The sequence below is a fragment of the Symphalangus syndactylus genome, chromosome 14, assembly GCF_028878055.3.
Source record: "Symphalangus syndactylus isolate Jambi chromosome 14, NHGRI_mSymSyn1-v2.1_pri, whole genome shotgun sequence".
Classification (NCBI taxonomy): domain Eukaryota; kingdom Metazoa; phylum Chordata; class Mammalia; order Primates; family Hylobatidae; genus Symphalangus; species Symphalangus syndactylus.
Genome location: NC_072436.2, coordinates 117,366,974 through 117,390,007, shown reverse-complemented (window position 1 = coordinate 117,390,007; position 23,034 = coordinate 117,366,974). Strand labels below are relative to the sequence as shown.

The following is a 23,034-nucleotide window of genomic DNA, read 5'->3' as shown; positions in this document are numbered from 1 at the left end:
GTTCAGGCTCCGCCCCGTCCCCGCGCAGCGCAGGCGCACATGCGCCCTCCGGCTAGGCGTCCTCCGCAGTTTCGCGCTGAGAGGCCCGCGGAGACCCGCCCCAGAGGCTCAAAAAAACCCGCGGCAGCCTCGCCCGGACCCAGGAACTCGTGCTCGGGGCCAACCGGCTGGGCCGCGATCGCGTTTCGTCCGGGGCAGCGGCGGCCGTGGGGAATCGGCGGCAGCGAATCGGTGTTCCGCGGGGCCTGAGGGCGCTGCAGTCACCCGGGAGCCGGGTCCAGGTCGGGTTGGGGGTCGGGGGTCGGGGGTCGGGGTTGGGCTCCAGGTCTGGTTGGGTCGGGTCCAGGTCGGGTAGGAGTCCGGTCGGGGTCCGGGTACAGGTCGGGGTCCGGGCCTGGATCGGGGGCGGGGTCCGCGTGCGGCTCCTCTAGCCCCGAACCCGTGTGCCCCGTAAGCTCTTGGTTTCTAAGGGGCGGAGGAATGGCGACTGGAGCCACCCGTCACCCTCAGGGAGCCGGGAGGGCCGGCAGCTCCCGCGGGCCGGGTTTCCCGCGTGGGTGCGAGGACGCGTGGGGCCGCCTTGTGCCCGAGGAACACTCACCAGCATCCCTGGCCTCCACCTCCCTCTCGCGTCAGTGGCACTCCCGGTTGAGACAAACGAGAATGTCCCCTGGGCACAGTGGCCCGGGTTGAGAAGCCCTGCAGTGGGCGGTAGCGTGGGGGTCCGAGCGGAGGAGCCAACTCTGGGTGGAAACCGGCAGGCACTGGAGGGGAAGGAGGCGGGGCAGGGTTGGGTGGGACCAGGGGTGAGGGGTGTAGGGTCCCGAGGCGCTCACCGAGGAGCTTCCTGAGCGTGTGTGGATTATTTCCTTGCCCCAAGCTGAGCCCGGTGTCCATGCCACAGGTCGCCTTCCCGTGACGCCCAGATCTGTCCTGCAGGATGGAGCCAGCACCCTCAGGGGTCCGACTCGCCGTCCGGGAAGCCATTCACTCCCTCTCGTCTTCGGAGGATGGCGGCCACATCTTCTGCACCCTGGAGTCCCTGAAGCGGTATCTCGGTGAGATGGAGCCTCCAGCACTCCCGAGAGAGAAGGAGGAATTTGCCTCAGCCCACTTCTCGCCTGTCCTCAGATGTCTTGCCAGCAGGCTGAGCCCGGCCTGGCTGGAGCTGCTGCCCGACGGCCGCCTGGAGGAGCTGTGGGCCAGCTTCTTCCTGGAGGGCCCGGCGGACCAAGCCTTCCTGGTGCTGATGGAGACCATCGAGGGTGCTGCGGGGTGAGTGGGCTGGGCCCATCCTGGGGTTGCTGGTAGCCTCAGAAGTGATGAGAGTGGCTTGAAGGACTGGACCGAGGGACTAGACAGCCTGCTCATGGCTGAACCCCTGAACAGAAGAAGCAGAGTCCGTGTCTGTCTCCTTTGCGACGGGAGGTACCTGCCGTGTCCCACAAAGTCCCTCACTTCCTCCCTGTCCGGCTGTGTCAGAGAGGGATGGGGCGGGAGTGTTCACATCCCAGGCGGCAGAGGCAGCCCGTCAGCGGGGAACGTTCCAGGTTTTCCGGGGAAGCACAGCTGTCATCACTGACACGTGTCCCATGTGGACTCCCAGCCCCAGCCGGCTGCCAGGCTGAGCCTCAGATCACAGTGCAGTCCTTGCCAGGACACTGCACCTTGAGAAGCTGGGTTTTCAGAGGTTGCTGTGATCAAAGCAAGCGCCCAGTTATCCGCGTTAGCAACAGGGGAGGGGTGTCCAGTGAGACTCCAGGTTGGGGAAGCCGCTCAGGGCCCCGAGAACTCGTGCAGTAATTGAAGTTATTTAGGAATGGATTAACAGATTTCCCCATCCGGCTTGTGGTTTTGGACTTCACGCTGGTGATGTTGTTGGGGCCGCACGTGTAATCTGGGCTGCTGGTTCCTTGTGGCAGGAAGGGGTTCCCGAGGATGGGGGTTGGGGGCTCTGCCCAACACGCCTGTATCTTCAGCCCCAGCTTCCGGTTGATGAAGATGGCGCGGCTGCTGGCCAGGTTTCTGCGCGAGGGCCGGCTGGCAGTGCTGATGGAGGCGCAGTGTCGGCAGCAGACGCAGCCCGGCTTCACCCTGCTCCGGGAGACGCTGCTGGGCAAGGTGGTGGCCCTGCCCGATCACCTGGGCAACCGGCTGCAGCAGGAGAACTTGGCCGAGTTCTTCCCCCAGAACTACTTCCGCCTGCTCGGCGAGGAGGTCGTCCGGGTGCTGCAGGCGGTTGTGGACTCTCTCCAAGGTGAGGCCCTGCCTCAGGGACCCCCTTTGCCACCCGTCTTCTTGGGTCGTCGTCCCCTGCCACCCTCTGGTGCCTCACAGCCTCTGGAGACTTTGGAGTCTCTGGGTGGTGCCGTCAGGCAGGTGGGGACGTCCGTGTCCTGCACCGTAGTGACCGGAAGGGCTCACCCGCTGTGGGCTGAAGTCCGCTGCCCTCCACACGGGCTTCTCTTGTCCCTGCAGTCACTGCTGGTTTCCAGGGCCCAGCTGTGCTGCGGTGGCCAGGTGGGGGGTCTCGAGGTTCTCAGGTCTGGAGGCAGACGCTGGCGGTGCCCTGGAGAGTGGGTGCTGTGGGAACGGCCTCGCCCGCTGCTGGGCTCCAGGGCCCCGTGAGCGCCCATGCTCGCTCTGTTTTCCCTGGGGCGTCAGATGGCGGCTGCCACGAGTGTGCGTTTCACTAGCGAGAAGGAGGCTGGGCCGGGGGCCTGCACACCACCCAGAGTGTCTGCCTCTCCCTGCAGGGTGACCCCTTCCTTCTCTTGCCTTTCCCGAGTTCCAGGCGACAGCTCAGATGCAGGTCGAGCACCTGGGTCCGGACTCCACCCTCCACGTGCTGCCCCCACCTCGTTCTGAAACTCCCTCCCTCGCTCAGGGGCACCCTGGGGTCCTGGAGCAGCTCGGCACCCCCTCAAAGCCCGGGAGGAAGCTGGGCCCCTCGAGTCCCTGCGTGGGGCCTGTGACCCAAGCCCCCTCGCCTCGCCTGGGGGTTCCTGCAGCAACCTCCCCAGCCCCTCCTGTCTTTTCCGAACGTAGCTCTAGGCTCGCAGCTGCTGCTCTGTGTGGGCCGATGTGTTAAGGAGGCTTTGAGAACATCTGGGACATACGCGGAATGCGTCTTTTTCACGCGTTCGGGGTTGGCTGGGGCCGTCCTGGTCCCCACGCGGCTCTGTGCTTGCCGCTCCCCCGCGTCCCAGCTCTTCCATGGGGCTGGTACAGCCCGGCCCCTCCTGGTTCCCCACGTTCCCTGGCGTGCGCTCCTTTCCTGCGGGTGGCCGTGGTGGTAGTGCTGCTCCGGGGTCTCATGCCTGGCTCAGGGCCCAGGCCTACCCGGCGTGGCTGACCCACCTTGGCCGGGCCCTGTCGGCGCTTCCTCTCCTTCCTCGGCAACGTCATACCCGTCCGGACCTCCTAGAACCATCGTGATGATTAAGTGGGCTAAGATGGGTGAAGGTTTGAAAGGGTTGTGATTTGCTGGTCAAGTTGCACGTGCTCCTGTTCAGATTTGCTGGGTAGCCTGATGGGCACCAGCCGTTGTTTTGAGTGAGTTTTGCTGTCGATTGGAGTCTGCCTGACTGAGAGCAGCTCTCCCCACACCTCGATGTTCTTTTGTGCCCTTCCCGCCGGCCTCCTCATCAAGCCTCCCTTTCTGTCCCAGGTGGCCTGGATTCCTCCGTGTCCTTTGTGTCTCAGGTCCTCGGGAAAGCCTGTGTCCACGGGAGGCAGCGTGAGTAGAGCTGTGCCTTTCTGCCCGCCCTGCCCTGACCCTCACACCCCATCAGCCTTCTGCAGAAGGCCGAGAATCCCTCCCGACCCTGGCCCTCTGCAGGGTCCCCTTGCCCGGTCCTGTCCTGGGCCCCTGGGGTCTGGGGCTCAGCTGTGCTGACTGGGGAGCTGTGGGGCTGTCCTTGCTGGACCCACACAGCCCTCGGACACCAGGCGGGTGCAGCTCCCCAGGCTCAGGTCCTCTGTCTGTCCCCTCAGAGGAGATCCTGGGCGTGCTGGTGCCCCGGCTGGCAGCGCTCACCCAGGGAAGCTACCTGCACCAGCGCGTCTGCTGGCGTCTGGTGGAGCAAGTGCCGGACCGGGCCATGGAGGCGGTGCTGACCGGGCTGGTGGAGGCTGCACCGGGGTAAGCAGCCGGGCTCTCCTTCAGCTGCACTGGCTTCTGGGGGTCTGGACCCCCAGAGGCTGCCATTCCTTCACGCTGCTTCTCCTGGGCGCCGTGCTGCAGCTGGCACCCCCATGTCAGTGCCACAGGGTGTGGGTGGTGCCCTCTCAGTTCCCGCACGTGCTGATGGTGACCTCTGCATCAGAGGGTCCCTTTCTCTTATGAAATGGCATCGATGCTGTGAACAGCCCACACTGTAAAAGGCGCCTGTACCTTGGGCCGTCCACCCGTCCTGCGCCTGTGGTCCCCCTCGCATACGTGTGCGCCACGTCCAGGCTCTGACATGGTGACGGGCGGTGACTCACTTCCCCACGTCTTTGTGCAGGAGAATCAAGGTTGCATTTCTGGAAGCAAGACTGCCGGCCATGTAACCCCCACAAACCCTGCCAGCTCGCCTGCCTCAGACATCTCCCCTCCCCGCAACGTGTGCAAGGACGCGCCTGTCTCTGCCCAAAGTGTTTCCTCCTCTTTTTTTTTTTTTTTTTTTGAGGTGGAGTCTCGCTCTGTCGCCCAGGCTGGACTGCAATGGTGTAATCTTGGCTTGCTGCACCCTCAACCTCCTGGGTTCAAGTGATTCTTCTGCCTCAGCCTCCTGAGTAGCTAGGACTACAGGCGCCCACCACCACGCCCGGCCAATTTTTGTATTTTTTGTATAGATGGGGTTTCGCCAGGCTGGTCTTGAACTCCTGGCCTCAAGCAATCCACCCACCTCGGCTCCCCAAAGTGTTGGGATTACAGGCGTGAGCCCCCGCGTCCGGCTGACTTTGCCTTCTTGATTCTGGGCGAGGGCGTGCGTGTTGAAGGCATTTGTGTTCTTTTCTCTGTGAACTATATAATCATATAATCACATTCTATTTTATGGTTTTTGTTGTTGTTGTTGGGGAGATTGTTTTTAGAACCGGGTCTTGCTCTGTCTCCCAGGCCGCAGTGCAGTGGTGTGATTATAGCTCATTGCAGCCTCGACCTCCTGGGCTCCAGCGATCTTCCCACCTCAGCCTCCTGAGGAGCGGGGTCGTAGATGCGCGCTATCATACCCAGCTAATTTTTACATTTTTTGTAGCGACAGGGCTCACTTTGTTGCCCAGGCTGGTCTCAAACTCCTGGCCTTAAGTGATCCTCCTGCCTTGGCCTCCAATGTTTTTTTAACCGTTATTTCTTTGTGTGGAATTTTAAGTGAGGAGTGAGGGAGAAATCTAGCCATATCTGTTTCCACACTGGCTGGAGAGACTTGTGGGGCTCTTTCTGGAGACCCGTAACCTCTCACTGGGAGGACTCTCAGTCTAGACCAGGGGTCTACAGGCTACTTGGACAGAAGTTGGCCCGCTGCGTGTTTTTGTGAATAAATTTTTTTTGGCACTGTCAAAGGGGGCCGTCGATGGTGGACCCGCCTCCGCCCGGGCTGCGGTGCACGTGCTCTCTGGGTTGTGGCGTCTATGCCCCGGAGAAGGGAGGATGAAGGCCCAGCTCAGGCAGTCGGAGGATGCAACCAGAGGCTCGTGGCTAGGAATTGGCGGGCCCGGAATCAGGCCGGGGTCTGTGGGCATCGGAGTTCACGCTCTTTCACTCCTCCATCTCCGGGCCAGCTTGCAGCTCTGGCCCCCTGACTCTGTCTTGCAGGCCTGAGGTCCTGTCACGACTACTGGGGAACCTGGTGGTGAAGAATAAGAAGGCCCAGTTTGTGATGACCCGGAAGCTTCTGTTCTTACAGTCCAGGCTCACGGTGAGGACGCCACGGAGGGTGCAGGCTGCTGGCTGCCCCATCACAGCAAGAATCGCTGTAGAACATGGGGTCGGAGCAGGTGTCTGCTGCCTGGGAGACCCTGCCTGTGATTTGGCGGTGACTGGCAGGAGTTGGCGAGGCCGTGGGTGCCTCCCTGCCCCGATGACAGGCCCTGCTGTGACGGTGCTGAGTGAGGGCTTCTCGTGTCTCTTAATCCTCTAGACTCCCGAGAAGCCACCCACCCTAGCTGCATTCTGTGCCAGGGGCCTGAGGGGGTGGGGTGGGCGGGGGATAGGTCAGGACACAGAGGAGGTCGTGCATTTCTGGGACTTGTGACTCCCGTCCGCATGGCCTGGAGCCTGGAGGGGTGAGCCGGGTCCCCTGACTCCCGGCCACATCTTGCTTCACCCTCCTCCTTTGCTCACACGAGAACTTGAGATGGCGAGGCCCCGTGCCAGCATGGCAGCAGCTGCATCCCACGTTTTTATATGGAACCGTTTTATCACGTTCAGTTCAAAGGAATAGAGGTGGATGGGTCGCTTGAGCCCAGGGGGCAGCTTCTGCGGGAGGGGAGGGGTCCTGCATTCCAGGAGGCAGCGGCCGCCCCCATTCTTCTTGTCCGTCTGCTGCCCTCAGTCCGGTCCCGGTCCTGGCATGGCTCTTGGCCTTGGGAGCCCCAGGCTGGCCAGGCGGCGGCCTCAGCCCCGTGGACAGGCATGTGCTTTTGTTGCAGATGCCCATGCTGCAGAGTCTGCTGGGCCATCTGGCCATGGACAGGCAGCGGCGCCCACTCCTGCTGCAGGTACGTGCCTCCTGGCTCTCCGTCCCCGTGAGAGAAGAGCTGTGCGGGGCTCACCTTGGGGGCAGGCAGGGTGAGGCTGGCTGGGCTGGGGCCAGAGCTTTCTCAGAGTGGCTGTGGGCCTGGCGGGGACAGCCGGGCCTGAGCCCCACGCAGTCCTGGGCCATGCCACCTGCAGGTGCTGAAGGAGCTGTTGGAGACGTGGGGCAGCAGCAGTGCCATCCGCCACACCCCCCTGCCGCAGCAGCACCACGTCAGCAAGGCCGTCCTCATCTGCCTGGCGCACCTCGGGGAGCCGGAGCTGCAGGACAGCCGGGATGGTGAGTGGGTGGTTTGGGCTCCCCCCGGCCTCGGGCGCCCCAAGGTGCTCAGGGGGCCTGTCCGGTGCGTGCAGAACTGCTGGCCAGCATGATGGCAGGTGTCAAGTGCCGCCTGGACAGTAGCCTGCCCCCCGTGCGACGTCTGGGCATGATCGTGGCCGAGGTCGTTAGTGCCCGGATCCACCCCGAGGGGCCTCCCCTGAAATTCCAGGTGAGCGGCCGTCCCCTCCACGTCCCCGTGTGGCTGGCCCGGGTCTCCCGAGCGGCTGCCTCTCCAGCCCCAGGGTCACCGCCTCTTCCCGGGGTCCAGACTTGTGGAGCGTCCGTGTTGGCTTCTTGCAGGGCTGAGGCTGGAAGCTGTGGCAGGCTCTCAGCCCCGAGCTCCTAGGGCCACACAGGGTCGGGTGAGCCCAGGGCCCCCGGAGGGATTGCCTGGACACGTTCACAGACTCCCTCTAGACAGGGGCCGGGGGAGGCTGGGGTTACGGGGGCCACCCCTGCGGCTTGTCTGGCCAGGGCTGCAGGGCAGCCAGGTCGCTCTGGGATGGTGGGCGTGGGTGTCAGCCTCGCTGCTGCCTGCCGCCCGGTGTGGGCGGCTGCCTGGCTGTGGAGGAGCCCTGTCTGCCTTCAGGCTGTGGAGGTGACGGCCTCTCCTCTTATCTGCTGAGAACCTGGGATCTCTCTGGGGCATTGGCCTGGCGGGAGGCCCAGCTCCTTCGAGAGGGGCCACGGCCTCCCAGCTTTGAGCACTCCCAGTGCTACCGTTGGCCTGAGGTGGAATTTTAGAAAGTTGCTTTTAAAAAGACACCTGGCCGTCCAGGGCCCAGCCGCTGAGTGAGACCGGGCTGCGAGGGAGGCCGTGGCGGGGAGTGGCTCCCGCGGCTCCTTCTCGGGGAGGGGTGCTGCAGCCTGGCGGATGCCGCTGAGCCTGCTCCCCTGCTGTAGTACGAAGAAGATGAGCTGAGTCTCGAGCTGCTGGCCTTGGCTTCCCCCCAGCCTGCGGGTGATGGCGCTTCGGAGGCGGGGTGAGGGTCTCTGCCCACCCCGGGACCCCACCGCGTGCACATCTTATTGCTCTGGATTCCACCGCTGGGATGGGAGGGGGTGAAAGCCTTTCTTTCGGTCCTCAAGGGGACCCTAAAGGATTTCTTCTTTGTTTCCTTAAAGCACATCCCTCGCTCCAGCCGCAGCAGAGCCCCCTGCAGAGACCCCCGCAGAGATCGTGGATGGCGGCGTCCCCCAAGCACAGCTGGCGGGCTCTGACTCGGAGCTGGACAGGTAGGGGCTGTGCCACCCCAGTGGGCAGCGTGCGGGAGGCCGGGAGGTGAACCCCTCACACTCCAAGCTGCGGCCCCGTGGGGGGCTCCCTGCCCGCTCCGTGCTTGTTCTCTTTTGTCTTCATGTGAGGGCCCACAGCTCCCAGCTCCACGGTAGGCGCAGGGGCTGCGGCGTGTGCTCGGCATCTTGGGGAGGAGAGGGGTTGGCTCTGCCATTGGGCACTGCCTCTCACAGGCCATGGGCTGTTCATGTCTGCTTTGCCCTCCCACAGCGATGATGAGTTTGTTCCCTATGACATGTCGGGGGACAGAGAGCTGAAGAGCAGCAAGGCTCCTGCCTACGTCCGGGACTGCGTGGAAGGTGGGCACGGGCCCCTGGAGGGCCTTGCTGGGCTGGGCATGGGTCTCGCCCATAGCCTGGTTCTGCCTCAAGGGGCCACCAGGAAGCCCTGGGCCTGGGGTGCCGACCGTGCTGCTGGCTCTCATGGGCTCAGGTCAGGGCTGAGGCTGACCGAGGCCTGTCTGGGTTCTGTGCAGCCCTGACCACGTCTGAGGACGTAGAGCGCTGGGAGGCGGCCCTGCGGGCCCTTGAGGGCCTGGTCTACAGGAGCCCCACGGCCACTCGGGAAGTGAGTGGGGAGGCCCAAGACGGTAGCTTCCCCAATGCCATCTGTGTCCTGGCCACTGAGGGTGACATCTGGCTCCCGCGTGTGACAGGGCTGCTGCCTCTCCCGGGAGGCCTATGGCCTGGGGCCTCTGCTGGGGTGGGTGGCTCAGGCCCTGTGAGCCTCGGTGAGGCCTCGGGGGGGCGGCTGGGTCCGACATGTTTCCCAGCCCTAACCCGTGTGCAGGTGAGCGTGGAGCTGGCCAAGGTGCTTCTGCATCTGGAGGAGAAGACCTGTGTGGTGGGATTTGCGGGGCTGCGCCAGAGAGCCCTGGTGGCTGTCACGGTCACAGACCCGGCCCAGGTGAGTTCCCGCACCCGTGGCCCTGGCCAGTGCAGGCACAGCGGGAAGCGCTGGGAGCTCCGGTGCCTAAGGCTCGGTCCCGTGCTGGAGCTGGCTGTGAGGTGCCTGGAGGTCACCCCGGGCGGCCCTCAGGCCCCGGACCACAGCAGCCTCTCCCCTGTGTCCTCAGGTGGCCGACTATCTGACCTCGCAGTTCTATGCCCTCAACTATAGCCTCCGGCAGCGCATGGACATCTTGGACGTAAGTGCCTCCTGGGCCTCAGTCCCCCTGGTCCGGCCCAAGCTGCCCTCAGGTGGGGCTGCCGAAACCTGGGTCTCCTTGTTGCTGGGCCCCAGGGGCTCGTGCAGGCCTGTCCACTGCCTTCGTGAGTGTGTGACCTGGCAGGACTCAGCAGTGGGGGAGTCAGGGCTCCCGTGGCAGAGAGTTTTGTTTGTTTAAAATAACAGCTTTACTGATATAATTCACACGCCGTAAAATTCACCACTTTAGGATAAAATGTGTGCTGCGCAGGTGAGGGAATATTATTTAGCAATGAAAAGAAAAATTTGAATCCCAGCACTGGAAGGCTGAGGCGGGAGGATTGCTTGAGCCCAGGAGTTCGAGACCAGCTTGGGCACCACAACGAGACCCCATCTCTATTAGCCGAGTGTGGTGGTGGGCGACTGTGGCCCCAGTTACTCGGGAGGCTAGCGTGGGAGGATCCCTTGAACCCAGGAGTTGGAGGCTGCAGTGAGCTGTGTTTGCACCACTGCACTCCCATGTGGGTGATAGAGGGAGACACTGTCTCAAAGATGATTCGATTCTGATACGCACTGCCACACGGTGAACCTTGAGAACATTTAGTTAAAGCAGCCCCAGGGCCTGCATATCATTGGATTTCCCGTAAGCGAGCTGCCCAGAGGAGCCAGTTCACAGAGCGGACGGGGCTGCCAGGGCTTGGGGAGGGGATGTGGAGTGAGTGTTTCACGGGGACAGTTTCAGCTTGGGAAGGCAAAAGAGTTCTGGCGAGCGTGGAGGTGATGGTTGCCCATCATGAATGTACTTCTGAATGCCATGGAACTGTACACTTAAAGATGGGGAAAACGGGCTGGGTGCAGCAGCTCATGCCTGTCATCCCAGTGCTGTGGGAGACCAAAGTGGGAGGACTGCTCAAGCCCAGGAGTTTGAGACCAACCTGGTCAACATAGCAAGACCCTGTCATCTCCACCAAAAGAAAATTAGCCGGGTGTGGTGGTGCCTGTGGTCCCTGATACTCTTGAGGTTGGGGTGGGAGGACGGCTTGAGCTCAGAGGTTGAGGCTATCGTGAGCTGTGATGGCACCACTGCCCTGTAGCCTGGGCAATAGAGCAAGACTCTGTCTCTTAAAAAAAAAAAAAAAAAAAAACAGGCCGGCCACAGTGGCTCACACCTGTGATTCCAGCACTTTGGAAGGCTGAGCCAGGCGGATCATGAAGTCAGGAGTTTAAGGCCAGCCTCGCCAACATGGTGAAACCCCGTTTCTACTAAAAACACAAAAAATTAGCTGGGCATGGTGGTGCATGCCTGTAGTCCCAGCTACTTGGGAGGCTGAGGCAGGAGGATCGCTTGAACCCAGGAGGCAGAGGTTCTGGTGAGTCAATATCGTTCCACTGCACTCCAGCCTGGGTGACAGAGCAAGACTCAGTCTCGAAAAAAAGAAAAGGCGGGAGGCCGGGCGCAGTGGCTCACACCTGTAATCCCAGTACTTTGGGAGGCCAAGGCAGATGGATCATGAGGTCAGGAATGGAGACCATCCTGGCTAACACGGTGAAACCCCGTCTCTACTAAAAATACAAGAAAATTAGCCGGGCATTGTGGCAGGCGCCTGTACTCCCAGCCACTATGGAGGCTGAGGCAGGAGAATTGCTTGAACCCGGGAGGCAGAGGTTGTGGTGAGTCAAGATCGTACCATTGCACTCCAGACTGGGCGACAGAGCGAGACTCCATCTCAAAAAAAAAAAAAAAAAAAAAGGGAGGGGAGGAGTTAATGTGATAAATCTTGTATATATTTTACCACAATAAAGCAAAAAAGACTGAGAACATGAGAAAGAACTCACGGTAACTGTTTTTTTTTTTTTTGAGACGGAGTCTCGCTCTGTCGCCCAGGCTGGAGTGCAGTGGCGCGATCTCAGCTCACTGCAAGCTCCGCCTCCCGGGTTCACGCCATTCTCCTGCCTCAGCCTCCCGAGTAGCTGGGACTACAGGCGCCCGCCACCACGCCCGGCTAATTTTTTGTATTTTTAGTAGAGACGGTGTTTCACCGTGTTAGTGAGGATGGTCTCCATCTCCTGACCTCTTGACTCGCCTGCCTCGGCCGTAACTGGTTTTAAGGTGCACACTTGGGTGGCATTCGGAACATCCGCAGTGTCACGCAGCCGCCTCCTCTGTCTAGTCCCAGAGCGTCCTCATCACCCCAGAAGGAAACCCCATACCTGTCAGCAGTTGCCCCAACCCCCTCAGCCTGGGAGCCTCCGGTCTGGCACTGGCCTGTTGAGGTGTCCTAGAGATGGAGGCGCACACTGGTCTTTGGTGCCTCCTCCTCCGCCGTGTTCCGTGGCATGTGCCACTGCAGTGTTGGTTTTGCTGTGAGGCTGAGTTCCTGGGAGAAGGGCATGTGGCTCTGGCGTGGCGGGACTGTGTGGCTTTAGGATGAGGCTGTGCTTGGCCCTGGGCGCGTTCTCATCTCCTGGAGCACGGAGCCCACCTTCCCCACCTTCCCGCCTACCAAGGCGCGGTCGCTATGAGATACGGGGAAGTGACTCCTCCTTGTTCCCAGAACACACCTTCTCCCAGGCTGTGAGGGCCCCTGGGCCCGTTTCTGGGGCTTTGGCTGATGACTTGACTCTTGGGAGATGTTCTTCCCTGGAGCGGTGGCAACTGCCCTGGGCCTTTCTCCCTCCAGGTGCTGACTCTGGCTGCCCAGGAGCTGTCTAGGCCTGGGTGCCTCGGGGGGACTCCCCAACCTGGCTCCCCAAGTCCCAACACGCAGTTCCTGCCGGAGGCAGCCCCCTCTCAGCCTGGCAGTGCCATGGCGTCCGACTGGCGGGTGGTGGTGGAGGAGCGGATCAGAAGCAAGACCCGGCGGCTCTCCAAGGTTAGTGGGCGCCTGGTCAGCTTCTCACGGGCATGGGGACCGTGGGTGGATGGGAAGGGCGGTCAGACACCTCCAGGCGCTGTCTCCAGTGAGGGGTGGCCACATTCGCTGCGGATGGTGCCTATGCCGGGATTCCTGAAAGGCAGGGTCCATGGTGTGCACCAAGAAACTGGATCTTGGCTGTACGAGACCCAGACTGGGCTTGGGGACATGCTAAGTGACAGGTGCCCTGGTGGTGCTCTGCCCTCAGAGCCCATCGAGGCCAGGGGTGGTGTTGCTCCACCGAGGATGTTTAGGGGTGTCTGGAGATGTTTTTGGTTGTCGCTGGGGGTGGGTTGGAGGCCACGGGGTCATCCTGCAGTGCCCAGGGCAGCCCCCCATGATGCTCCTCCAGCCTTGAATGTCCTGCCTGCAAGTTCGGGAATGCCTGGTCTGCTGCTCAGGCGTCAGCCGTGGAGCCTGAGTCCCGTCACCAACCCCACGGGGCCTGGGAGCAGGGCGGGGCCGGAAGAGTAGCCCAGGGAGGCCAGGAGAGGCCGGGGGCCACGCTGCTTTGTGGGAGCCTCTCGGGCTGGGGGTGCCGTGCCTGCTGCCCAGGCCTGCGCCTCCGTGAGCACCATGTGTGTCTGGCAGGGTGGCCCGAGGCAGGGCCCAGCAGGCAGCCCCAGCAGATTCAGCTCCGTGGCCGGCCACTTCTTCTTCCCCCTCCTTCAGCGCTTTGACAGGTGAGTGGGTTTTCCGTGGGCCTGTGGACATGGGGGACAGGGACCCTGGACGTACCTCTGTGGCCAAGAAGTTCGGGCTGGGGTCTGAGTGGGTTTGGGTGTGAACAGGGTCGTGGCTTTCCTGTGGCTTTTTGTAAGCCTGTGTTAAGTAGCAGGGAGCGTCCCGCAAGGTTCCTCTGCGGTTGAGCTTTGCCATGAGGCACCAGGCATCTGCTCCGATGCTGGGCTTGCGGCATGGCCAGCAGTGCCGCCCACACGTGCCCGACGCCATCACCCGCCATGCCCTGCTCGCCTCCTCTTGCTTCAGCCAGCGCTGCACTGGCCCCACGTTCAGGGCATGAGGCTCTCGAGATGGCAGAGAAGTCTGGGGCCCGGGTCATGGTGCAGCAGGGGTGGGGGTCTCGGCGTTGGGAACTCCTGGCCCAGGTGGACTTGTGCCAGACAGCCCTGCAGGGTGAGTGGGCACCCGGAAATGTCTGCTCCTACGTTCTCGGTGCAGGCAAGGTGGTGGGCGCAGGAGGAGGGGCTGTGTGGGGTTCCCTCGGTCTCCCACGGTGGCCCAGGAGGTTGGGGACCAGGCCCTGAGGCGCCCACTGCACCTTGGGCTCCATTCTGTGCTCTAGGCCTCTGGTGACCTTCGACCTCTTGGGAGAAGACCAGCTGGTTCTCGGAAGGCTGACGCATACCTTAGGGGCCCTGATGTGCCTGGCTGTTAACACCACGGTGAGCCGGGAGAGGTTGCCGGGCACCGGCCTGTGCTGCCCGTGGATCAGGAGCAGTCCTCAGCCTCACCGGCGCCCAGGGATGGGTGTCTGAGGGAGGGGCTGCCTGTATGGGCCCCCGGGCAGCGGGAGCATCCCCTCGGCTGTCAGGCAGGCCCTGTCCCTGCTGCTGCCCAGCAGCGGAAGCTGCCCATGGCTGCTGGGATGTGGGGACAGCGTCAGGATCCCACTGACTGTCCCTCTGCTGGTGTCCAGGTGGCTGTGGCCATGGGCAAGGCCCTGCTGGAATTCGTGTGGGCCCTTCGCTTCCACGTTGACGCGTGAGTGGCCTGTGGGGCTGGGCCAGGCCAGGGGTGCACGCAGACACAGGGGTCTTATCGTGGGGGCCCCATGGAGCCTCGAGGTGGCTGACAGGCAGCCTGGCCTGGTACTTCCCAGATAGGAAATGTGCCAGGCAGGGCCACAGCGTGGGTGGTCTGCCACACTGAGGGGAGAGGGAGGTCTGGGGCGTGGTCCCTGCCGAGCTCAGCCCCCGCCTTCCTGCCGGCAGCTACGTGCGCCAGGGTCTGTTGTCAGCCGTCTCCTCTGTCCTGCTCAGCGTGCCTGCCGCACGCCTGCTGGAGGACCTGCCGGACGAGCTGCTGGAAGCCCGGTCCTGGCTGGCGGGTGAGTGTCGGCCCGGGCTGTGTGTGGGTGTGTGTGTGTGTGTGTGTGGTGCAGTTCCTGCAGGCCAGGCTCTCGTGACCCCTTGGGACCCACACAGGCAGAGCGTGCAGGCCGGAGGTGCAGCCACCCCAGCACTGGCTGTTGCCCTCCTTTGGTCCTGATCCTGGACCCTGTTGGGGTCCCTCTGTGACCCCGCCCGCCCGCCTCCCAGGGCTCCTCCTGCTGGTGCAGTCCTGGCACCTTTTTTTTTTTTTTTTTTTTAGACAGAGTCTTGCTCTGTCGCCCAGGCTGGAGTGCCGTGGTGCAACCTTGGCTCACTGCAACATCCGCCTCCTGGGTTCAAGCAATTCTGCCTCAGCCTCCTAAGTAGCTGGGATCACAGGTGCTCACCACTGCGCCCAGCCAATTTTTATATTTTTAGCAGAGACGGGATTTCACCATGTTGGTCAGGATGGTCTCAATCTCCTAACCTCGTGATCTACCCGCCTCAGCCTCCCAAAGTGCTGGGATTACAGGCGTGAGCCACCGCGCCCGGCCAGTCCCGGCACCTTTTGTTGTTTGCTGGCCTTTGTGGTCCAGTGGTTGGTTTGTGGGGCCCTTAGGGTGGCTTCGTGGACACTGCTTCGGTTTCCACATTTGTCAGGAGGGTCCCGGGTGATGCGGGTCCTTCCCAGGGACTTGCCGTCAGGCCTCTGTGTTGGGGGATGCTGGGGGATGCTTGTGTTGAGGTTACCTTTCCTTTCCCGTGGAGCTGGGCTGCGTGCCTCTTCTGCCCCGGCCATCTCCCCTCTCCCCACCTGGGCACAGTGCCAGCCTGCTGGGTGTGAACGGGTGTTTCCCACGGGGAGTGGAGCCGATGAGTCCCTGGGGACGGGCTGAAGAGCGGAGCACGGTACCGATGGACACGGGAAGGGCAGGCCCAGCTCTGCCCTGTCCCTTCCCAGGACCTGTGCTCAGGGTGGCCGTGAACGTCTTCCCACGGAGCAGCTGGAGGGTCCTGGGCCCAAAGTGCAGGGAGTGCTGTGCTGGGCTTTGCTTCTTTCAAGGGAGATGAGGCCCCACAGACACCAGTCCCCGGAGCTGCTGCCCAGCCCCTCCTCGGCATGCTCTTGCCCACTCGCCCTGCCTGGAGGAGAGATTCCCCTTTGGCCAGTGGAGCCACTGATGGGGCTGCGTGGGCGGACACATTCCCTGCAGTCCCCGGCCCACTTCCTTCCCGAGACTCGGTGCCTGCGACATCATCATGTGGGGGCCTTGGGGGCCTGAAGCACCAGGAGGAGCAGAGGGGCCTGTCCCTCCGCCGATCCCTTTCCAGATCCCTTTCCGCGCAGGGCTGGTGCGGTCCCGATAGGGTGTTCCCCTCTCACAGGCGCCTCCCACAAGGGTCTCCAGGTGCCTCCTCACCCTGTGATTCTAGCCCAGTCTGGGGAGGAGCTGTGGCCAGCAGAGCCCCCCAAGGCTCCCTGGGGCCCCAGGCTGCAGGAAGCCTTGGTGAGGGTCCCAGCACTGCGGGCAGCCAAGAGCTCTGGCTCTCACCCGGGGGGAGGGGGCAGCGTGCGGTCCCAGACACCCAAAAGGCCTCCCCACAGGCGGGTGGCGCCTCCCGACGCCCACCACCGGGATTCCTAGGGTCTCCCACCTCTGACCACAGCCCGTGTCTGCCATCCAGCAAGGAGCAGGCCCTGCCGGTGTTCCGCTGTTCCTGGGTTGTGTGCCCCACCCCAGGCCCCCTTCCCATGGCTGCCTGTCCCGCGGCTCAGGGCAGCCCTCCATGTACAGTGCTGCCTGCACAGAGCCTGTGGCACACAGGCCCCAAGGACGTGGGCCTTGGGGAGAGTCTGGGCTCACTGCAGACCCGAGCCCCCTTTCTTCCATGGAGTCCGGCCTGGCAGGGCTGGTTCAGGCAGACTGAAGACAGGAGGAGGGAGAATACGCTCTCCGCGCTGCCTCAGCTTTGCTTGTCACTCTTGTCTGGCAGATGTGGCCGAGAAAGACCCGGACGAGGACTGCAGGACACTGGCACTGAGGGCCCTGCTGCTTCTGCAGAGACTCAAGAACAGGCTTCTCCTACCCGCGTCTCCCTAGCCCCTGGAGGCCTCCCCAGGACCACCCCCACTGGCGGCAAGGCAGGCAGCCGAGCATCGGCCGGGAGCAGCGGAGCCAGGCTTTGTAGCGAGGCCAGGTCTGCGGCAACATCCGGTACGGAGAGTGCAGATGCAGGAAGGCCCGGCCTGCCGCTATTTATAGTGCAGCAAGTCTGCTAAAAATACACTGGGCCTGGGCACTGCCCGCTGGGACATGGCAGCCTGGACGTGGGGCTGGGGCTGTGGGCGCTGCTGGCGGGGTTGACTCCAGTGAGGGCAGAAGCAGGCTGGCAGGAGGGGAGGATGGTGTACCTGCTGCTCAGAGCCCCCAAGGCTCTCCTCTGAGAGCCACCAAGCAGGACAGAGCAGCTCTCGTCCCAGGTCCCTCGGGCTGAGCGCCGTGTCAGCAGGAGAATGGTGCTCACAGCCCAGGCCAGGTGTGTGGCTCTGGATGGGCTCGTGGGGCGGGATGGGACAGGGCACGGGCTCTCAGAAAATAAACTACTTTATTGGAATTACCGGAGTGTTGGTGGCCGGTGGGCAGAGCCTAGCGGGGGGTGCAGCCACCAGGGCCCGGGTGTCCCAGCTGTTGCTCAGGAGCCGTGGGCCCTGCAGGAGTGTAGAGAGGATGTGATGTGTGGGGAGCAGGGGGCAGGTGCCCCAGCCCTCCAGCTGCAGCTTCCTAACTGAGGTTCTGGAAGTTTCTCAGGCTTTACAATGTGTAGTTGGGAGAATACGACGGAAGGGTGAACCCGACTCCCTTCAAAGGAATGAATCCAAAAATCTACTGGAAGTGCCGGGCACCCAGAGGCAGGCGGGGCACAGCGAGGTGCAGGCGGGGCACAGCGAGGTGCAGATGGGGCAAACCCTCCACCGGCCCGGGCCACTGCGTTCTCGCCCAGCTCTGTTGTGTATTCCAACACAGACATGCTTTTTCCCAGCAAAAAAGCTGGCTTTGCTGCAGCTGACGAAAAAATTCCAGAAGATGCCTTTCTGCAGCAGCACGCCGGTCCTGGGGCCCAGGCCCCTCAGGGATCGTCGTCTTCCTCTTCCACCACCTCCTCGTCCGGCTCCCTGGCGTCCTCCATGCTGTTGTGGCGGACCCGCTCGGGCACGGTGCGTGGCAGCGGGAGACCCAGCCCCTGGTGCACGGCGTCCACGGCCCGCGGGCTTACGTAGTAGGACATGTTGGCCGAGGGAAGCCGCCGCCGCATCTCCTCCAGGAATCTGTAGGCCTGGGGCAGAGGAGCAGACATTACTCAGCTTTCCTGAACAACCAGGCACGACCCTCTGCCTGCAGGCCAGGCACGTGCTGCTGCCCCTGGAGGCGGGTGGGGTGCCTCCTCACTGGAGGACACAGGGTGCACCGAGGCTTCCCATTGGTGATGGGGGAATGTGGTGATGAGGGGATGCGGTGCCCACGGACTGCACACATGCCAGGTGTGGATACTCAACAGGAAGCTTCGGTGGGCCTTTCAGCTGGAAATGCAGGGCCAGGGCCCTGGAAAGTCCCTCAGCAGCTGTGCCCAGGGGCCTGCTCACCCTGCGTGCGTGGGCAGAGCCTCCCGGGGAGGCAGAGGCCCCGCGTTTTGCACTCAAGTCTCGGGGGCGGACATGCATGTCAGATTGGAGGGCAGGCAGCAATATCTAGTGCTTTGTCTTGGGTATTTTTTTTTTTTTTGAGATGGAGTCTCAACTATGAAGATATAATAAGCTTGTTGGATGGCCCCCTTCCATCACCCAGCAGTGGACTTGCATTTAAGGAAGGCCTCAGCTGGGGTGGGCGCTGGTGGAGTGCAAGCCTTCCACACAGTCTCAAACGAGAGGCTGAGGGCAAACATCTACACCTGAAAAGATGCTGCCTTAGATGCTGACAAACCACCTGCCATGTGCCAGGTGCTGTGCTGGGGACACAGGGGACACAGGATGTAAGGGTATAGAACAAGCTCGGGTAATGCTGCAGCGGGGAGCCCAGGTCAGGCCGAGGCCCTGCAGTGGCAGAATTCAGAGAAGGGCTGGCACGGGGAGGGAGGGAGAGGAAGGAGCTGACCAGGGTCGAAGAGGGACCCTGTGGTCAGAAAGGGCCGGCGTCCTCCTGATGCAACCAGGGCCTGGCGCGTGTGACTGCTCTGTGTGCAGGGCTAGCTTCGGAGAGGGCAATGAATGAAGTGTTTTCCAGAAGGCAGGCAGAGGGTGTGGAGGGTGGGTGAGGGGCGGTGGGGGGCAGGACAGGCGGTGTAGGTGGGTGAGGGGTTGTGGGGGGCAGGACAGGGGGACAGAAAAGTTGCCGGTCTCCAGCATGAGGAGTGTGTGCGGGCTGTGCTCAGATGATGGCGGGAAAGCTGAGCGGATGTGGGAGCCGTGGCCTGGGTGAGGTGGTGCACGTGACCCTGGGTGGTGCTACTGCAGCAGCGAGGGAGCGTGTGCCTGGGCATTCTCAGTTTAGCTGGCCTTCCCGGTTTCTTTTTTCTTTTGTATCTCGAGTTACTAAATCCTACAGGCTTCAAGCAACCATAGAGGCAATAAAGAAGTTGGTGAAATATTTAAAATGTGGATTTTCTGTTAATTTTGAGGATACAGCAGTCTGGTCATCTCTCTACTCCAATTTTGCTTTTCTACGTAAAACTATAGTTCTCCTAGAAATAGAAACCGTGTTGGAGCAGGGCACAGTGCTGCACACCAGCCACTCACGAGGGTCCCTTGAACCCGGGAGGCCGAGGCTGCAGGGAGCTGTGGTTGCACCGCTGCACTCCAGCCTGGGCGACAGAGAAGACTCCATCTCAAAACCAAACCACACAACAAAAAAGAAACCTTGTTAGGGTTAGACTTGAGTTGTTTTCTCCAGCAGCAAAAGGGGTCAGTGAATGGAAGTGGAAGGGTGCAGAGGGGAGTGAGCAACCGGACCAGGAAGTCTGTGTCTCATGGAGCTGACCTTTCAGCCCTGAGGGACAGCCACTGCCAAGGAGCTTTCCTGTGAATTCTGGAGGCTGCAGCCCAGTGAGGCCGACACGGTCGCCAGCATGTTTCCCAGGCTCATTTCTCGATACTCAGTTTGTGAGCCCCGGGAACTATCTGCTAGGGCAACACAACTAGTGGGCGTGGAGGCCCTGCAGGCATTGGCATAGCTGCAGGGTCTTGACAGATGCAGGTGCATGCAATTCTGTATGTTGGCTACAACAGAATTATGGTTGAAAAAGAGGCCGGGCGCGGTGGCTCACGCCTGTAATCCCAGCACTTTGGGAGGCCGAGGCAGATGGATCACGAGGTCAGGAGATCAAGACCATCCTGGCTAACACGGTGAAACCCTGTCTCTACTAAAAAAAAAAAAAAAAAAAAAAAAATACAAAAATTAGCTGGGCGTGGTGGCGGGCACCTGTAGTCCCAGCTACCTGGGAGGCTGAGGCAAGACAATTGCTTGAGGTTAAGAGGTGGAGGTTGCAGTGAGCCAAGATCATGCCACTGCACTCCAGGCAGGCAACAGAGCAAGGACTCTGTCTCAGAAGACGAAAAAAGAATGAGAAGAGAGGCTTCTGACAACGGCAGCACAACTCCTGTGAGAGCAGCCCTCCCCCTAACAACGACGGACACATGGAAAGGCACTGGCGGCAGCCGCGAGCAGGCTGATGCTGGGAGCGGGTGGCACTGGGTGGGCTTCCTGCTTCTCACAACTTTTTATTTTTTTCTTTGTTGAGACGGAGTCTCGCTGTGTCGCCCAGGCTGGAGTGCAGTGGTGCGATTTCTGCTCACTGCAAACTCCGCCTCCCGGGTTCACACCATTCTTCTGCCTCAGCCTCCCGAGCAGCTGGGACTACAGGTGCCCACCACCACACCCGGCTAATTTTTTGTATTTTTAGTAGAGACGGGATTTCACCGTGTTAGCCAGGATGGTCTCGATCTCCTGACCTCGTGATCCGCCTGCCTTGGCCTCCCCAAGTGCTGGGATTACAGGCGTGAGCCACCGCACCCGGCTGCTTCTCACAACTTTCTGCCTCAGGGTAGGCCCAAGTCAGGGCCAGTGTGGGCATCAGCCACCTCAAAGCCTGCCCTCTTCCAGGCTTAAAGAACCAGAATCAAGATTTTTGTTGGCTGGGCACGGTGGCTCACGCCTGTAATCTCAGCACTTTGGGAGGCTGAGGTGGGCAGATCACAAGGTCAGGAGTTCAAGACCATCCTGGCTAACACAGTGAAACCCTGTCTTTACTAAAAACACAGAAAAGAAAAAGTAGCTGGGTGTTGTGGTGGGTGCCTGTAGTCCCAGCTACTCGGGAGGCTGCAGCAGGAGAATGGCGTGAACCCAGGTGGCGGAGCTTGCAGTGAGCCGAGATCGTGCCACTGCACTCCAGCCTGGGCAACACAGTGAGACTCCGTCTCAAATAAATAAAATAAATAAATAAATAAAAATATTTTTGTTGACCACAGCAGCTAGAATGTGAAGGTGGAAATGTGGGGATACAGCAGTCATAGAGGGGGATTCCAAATCCTAAGCATACAGTGCCCTTGTCACTACTTGCTCCCACACTACACATGAGGCAGGGGAGGCGCAGACTTTAAGATGGCCACCTCAAGCTACAAGCAGGGATTTCAGCTGCTATCCACCACAGGGGAAAGAGTTCCGGCTCGGAGCCGAGCAAACGTGATTGCCTAATAAAATGAACCAAAAAAGCAATACTCTTTGGAGGAATGTAACAGAACCCAGCGTCTCTGCAATGGATTATCCACAATGTCCACAATACAAAAAAATGACTAGACATAAGAAACAGGAAAATGTGGCCGGGCGCGGTGGCTCACGCTTGTAATCCCAGCACTTTGGGAGGCCGAGGCGGGCGGATCACGAGGTCAGGAGATCGAGACCACGGTGAAACCCCGTCTCTACTAAAAATACAAAAAAATTAGCCGGGCGTAGTGGCGGGCGCCTGTAGTCCCAGCTACTCGGAGAGGCTGAGGCAGGAGAATGGCGTGAACCCGGGAGGCGGAGCTTGCAGTGAGCCGAGAGGGCGCCACTGCACTCCAGCCTGGGCGACAGAGCGAGACTCCGTCTCAAAAAAAAAAAAAAAAAAAAAAAAAGAAACAGGAAAATGTGACCCATAGTCAAAAGGCAAGTAATAGAGATCAATCCTACGTGACCCAGATATTGGAACTGGTAGCTAAGATCCTACAGCAGCAGTTACAACTCTGCTTTAGGATATAAATATAAAATATATTCTAAACAAATTAACAAATAGGGAATTTTAGCCAATAAATAATAAAAAGAACCAAGTGTAAATTCTAGGGCTGCAAAATACAAGCTCTAAAAAAATTGCTGGAGAGGTTAACAGCAGATTGAAGATAGCTGAAGAAAGTCTGTAGATAAATACAAATTAATGCAAAGGACAGAAAAAAGAAAATAATGAGCAGTAATCACCAATGTGTGTCTACTAGATATGGAAGCCCCAACATTTAATTGGAGTCCCAGAAGGAGAAAAAGAGCAAATTTCCCAAATTTGGCGAAACACAAATATAGATCCAAAAAGCCCAGTATGAATAAAATGAAAACACCTACGAGCATCATTATCACACTGCTGAAACACAAATTCAAAAAGAAAATCATGACAGCAGCCAGAGCGGTGGGAGATAGAGAGACACGTGACACGTAAGGGCCCCACAGACAGCCCACAGCTGACTCTTCCAGAAACAGTGGAGGCCCAGACAGGGAAAACATTCAAGTGCTGAAAGGAAAAAAATCTGTCAAATCAGGATTTTTTTTGAATCAGGATCTTGCTCTGTCAGCCAGGCTGGAGTGCAGTGGTGCTATCACAGCTCACTGCAGACTCAACCTCCTGGGCTCAAGCAGTCCTCCCACTTCAGCCTCCCAAGCAGCTAAGACTGCAGGTGCATGCCACCATGCCTTGCTGTTTTTTTCAGAGGTGGGGTCTCACTTGTTGTCCAGGCTGGACTTGAACTCCTGGCCTCAAGAAATCCTCCCACCTTGGTCTCCCAAAGTGCTGAGATTACAGGCATGAGCCACCATGCCTGGCCTCAGGATTCTTTATCTGATGAGAACAACCTTAAAGAATACAGGCAAAATAAATACATTTCACATTAATGAAAAGTAAGAAAATTCATCATCAGGAGATCTGAACTTGAAGAAATGTTAAAGGGAGCTCAGGCTGAAGAGGAATGATACCGCATGCAAATCTGAATCATTGGGAAGAAGTAAGAACACCAGAAATGGTGCTTTGGGAGGCCGAGGCAGGTGGGTCACCTGAGGTCAGGAGTTCAAGACCAGCCTGACCAACATGGAGAAACTCCGTCTCTCCTAAAAATACAAAATTAGCCAGGCGTGGTGGTGCATGCCTGTAATCCCAGCTACTCGGGAGGCTGAGGCAGGAGAATCACTTGAACCTGGGAGGTGGAGGTGATCTCAGCTGATCTCAGCTCGCTGAGATTGCGCCACTGCACTCCAGCCTGGGCAACATAG

The 23,034-nt window shown here is 60.3% G+C and overlaps 2 protein-coding genes across 9 annotated transcripts in view; one reads left to right on the top strand and one right to left on the bottom strand.

Annotated features, from left to right (window-relative positions):
* Nucleotides 1-17,635, top strand: TELO2 (telomere maintenance 2). Of its 4 annotated transcripts, XR_008650952.2 has the most exons (22): nucleotides 39-281; nucleotides 905-1,275; nucleotides 1,980-2,257; nucleotides 3,671-3,739; nucleotides 3,997-4,144; nucleotides 5,801-5,903; nucleotides 6,637-6,705; nucleotides 6,881-7,022; nucleotides 7,097-7,233; nucleotides 7,968-8,047; nucleotides 8,190-8,300; nucleotides 8,572-8,660; nucleotides 8,837-8,928; nucleotides 9,151-9,267; nucleotides 9,437-9,508; nucleotides 12,189-12,380; nucleotides 13,014-13,105; nucleotides 13,729-13,828; nucleotides 14,083-14,147; nucleotides 14,378-14,493; nucleotides 16,472-16,692; nucleotides 17,519-17,635. XR_008650952.2 is itself a non-coding variant. In XM_055243128.2 (21 exons), exons 2-21 carry the CDS (start codon nucleotides 941-943, stop codon nucleotides 16,576-16,578), a joined length of 2,514 nt encoding a protein of 837 aa, XP_055099103.1. In that variant the 5' UTR covers nucleotides 1-281; nucleotide 940; the 3' UTR covers nucleotides 16,579-17,092. The 4 variants fall into 4 exon arrangements, 3 of the variants coding, with proteins under 3 accessions (XP_055099103.1, XP_055099102.1, XP_063474496.1); XM_055243128.2 differs by lacking the exon at nucleotides 17,519-17,635 and having other exon boundaries at nucleotides 1-281; nucleotides 940-1,275; nucleotides 16,472-17,092; XM_055243127.2 differs by lacking the exon at nucleotides 17,519-17,635 and having other exon boundaries at nucleotides 1-281; nucleotides 16,472-17,092.
* Nucleotides 17,065-23,034, bottom strand: part of IFT140 (intraflagellar transport 140) — a 101,868-nt gene continuing 95,898 nt past the window's right edge. For 4 of the 5 annotated variants that reach the window (XM_055243124.2, XM_063618400.1, XM_063618401.1 and 1 more), the window contains one exon: nucleotides 17,065-17,812. In XM_055243124.2, the coding sequence (XP_055099099.1) occupies nucleotides 17,606-17,812 (207 nt within the window). In that variant the 3' untranslated portion in view covers nucleotides 17,065-17,605. The remainder of the gene's footprint in view (nucleotides 17,813-23,034) is intronic. The other variant, XM_055243126.2, reaches the window with a different exon arrangement.

Coding starts and splice junctions, on each gene's coding strand:
- TELO2 (XM_055243128.2), top strand. CDS start 941: ATGGAGCCAGCACCCTCAGGGGTCCGACTCGCCGTCCGGGAAGCCATT. Junction 7,234..7,967: donor GGCCTCCCCTGAAATTCCAG/GTGAGCGGCCGT, acceptor CCCCTGCTGTAG/TACGAAGAAGATGAGCTGAG. Junction 9,509..12,188: donor AGCGCATGGACATCTTGGAC/GTAAGTGCCTCC, acceptor TTCTCCCTCCAG/GTGCTGACTCTGGCTGCCCA.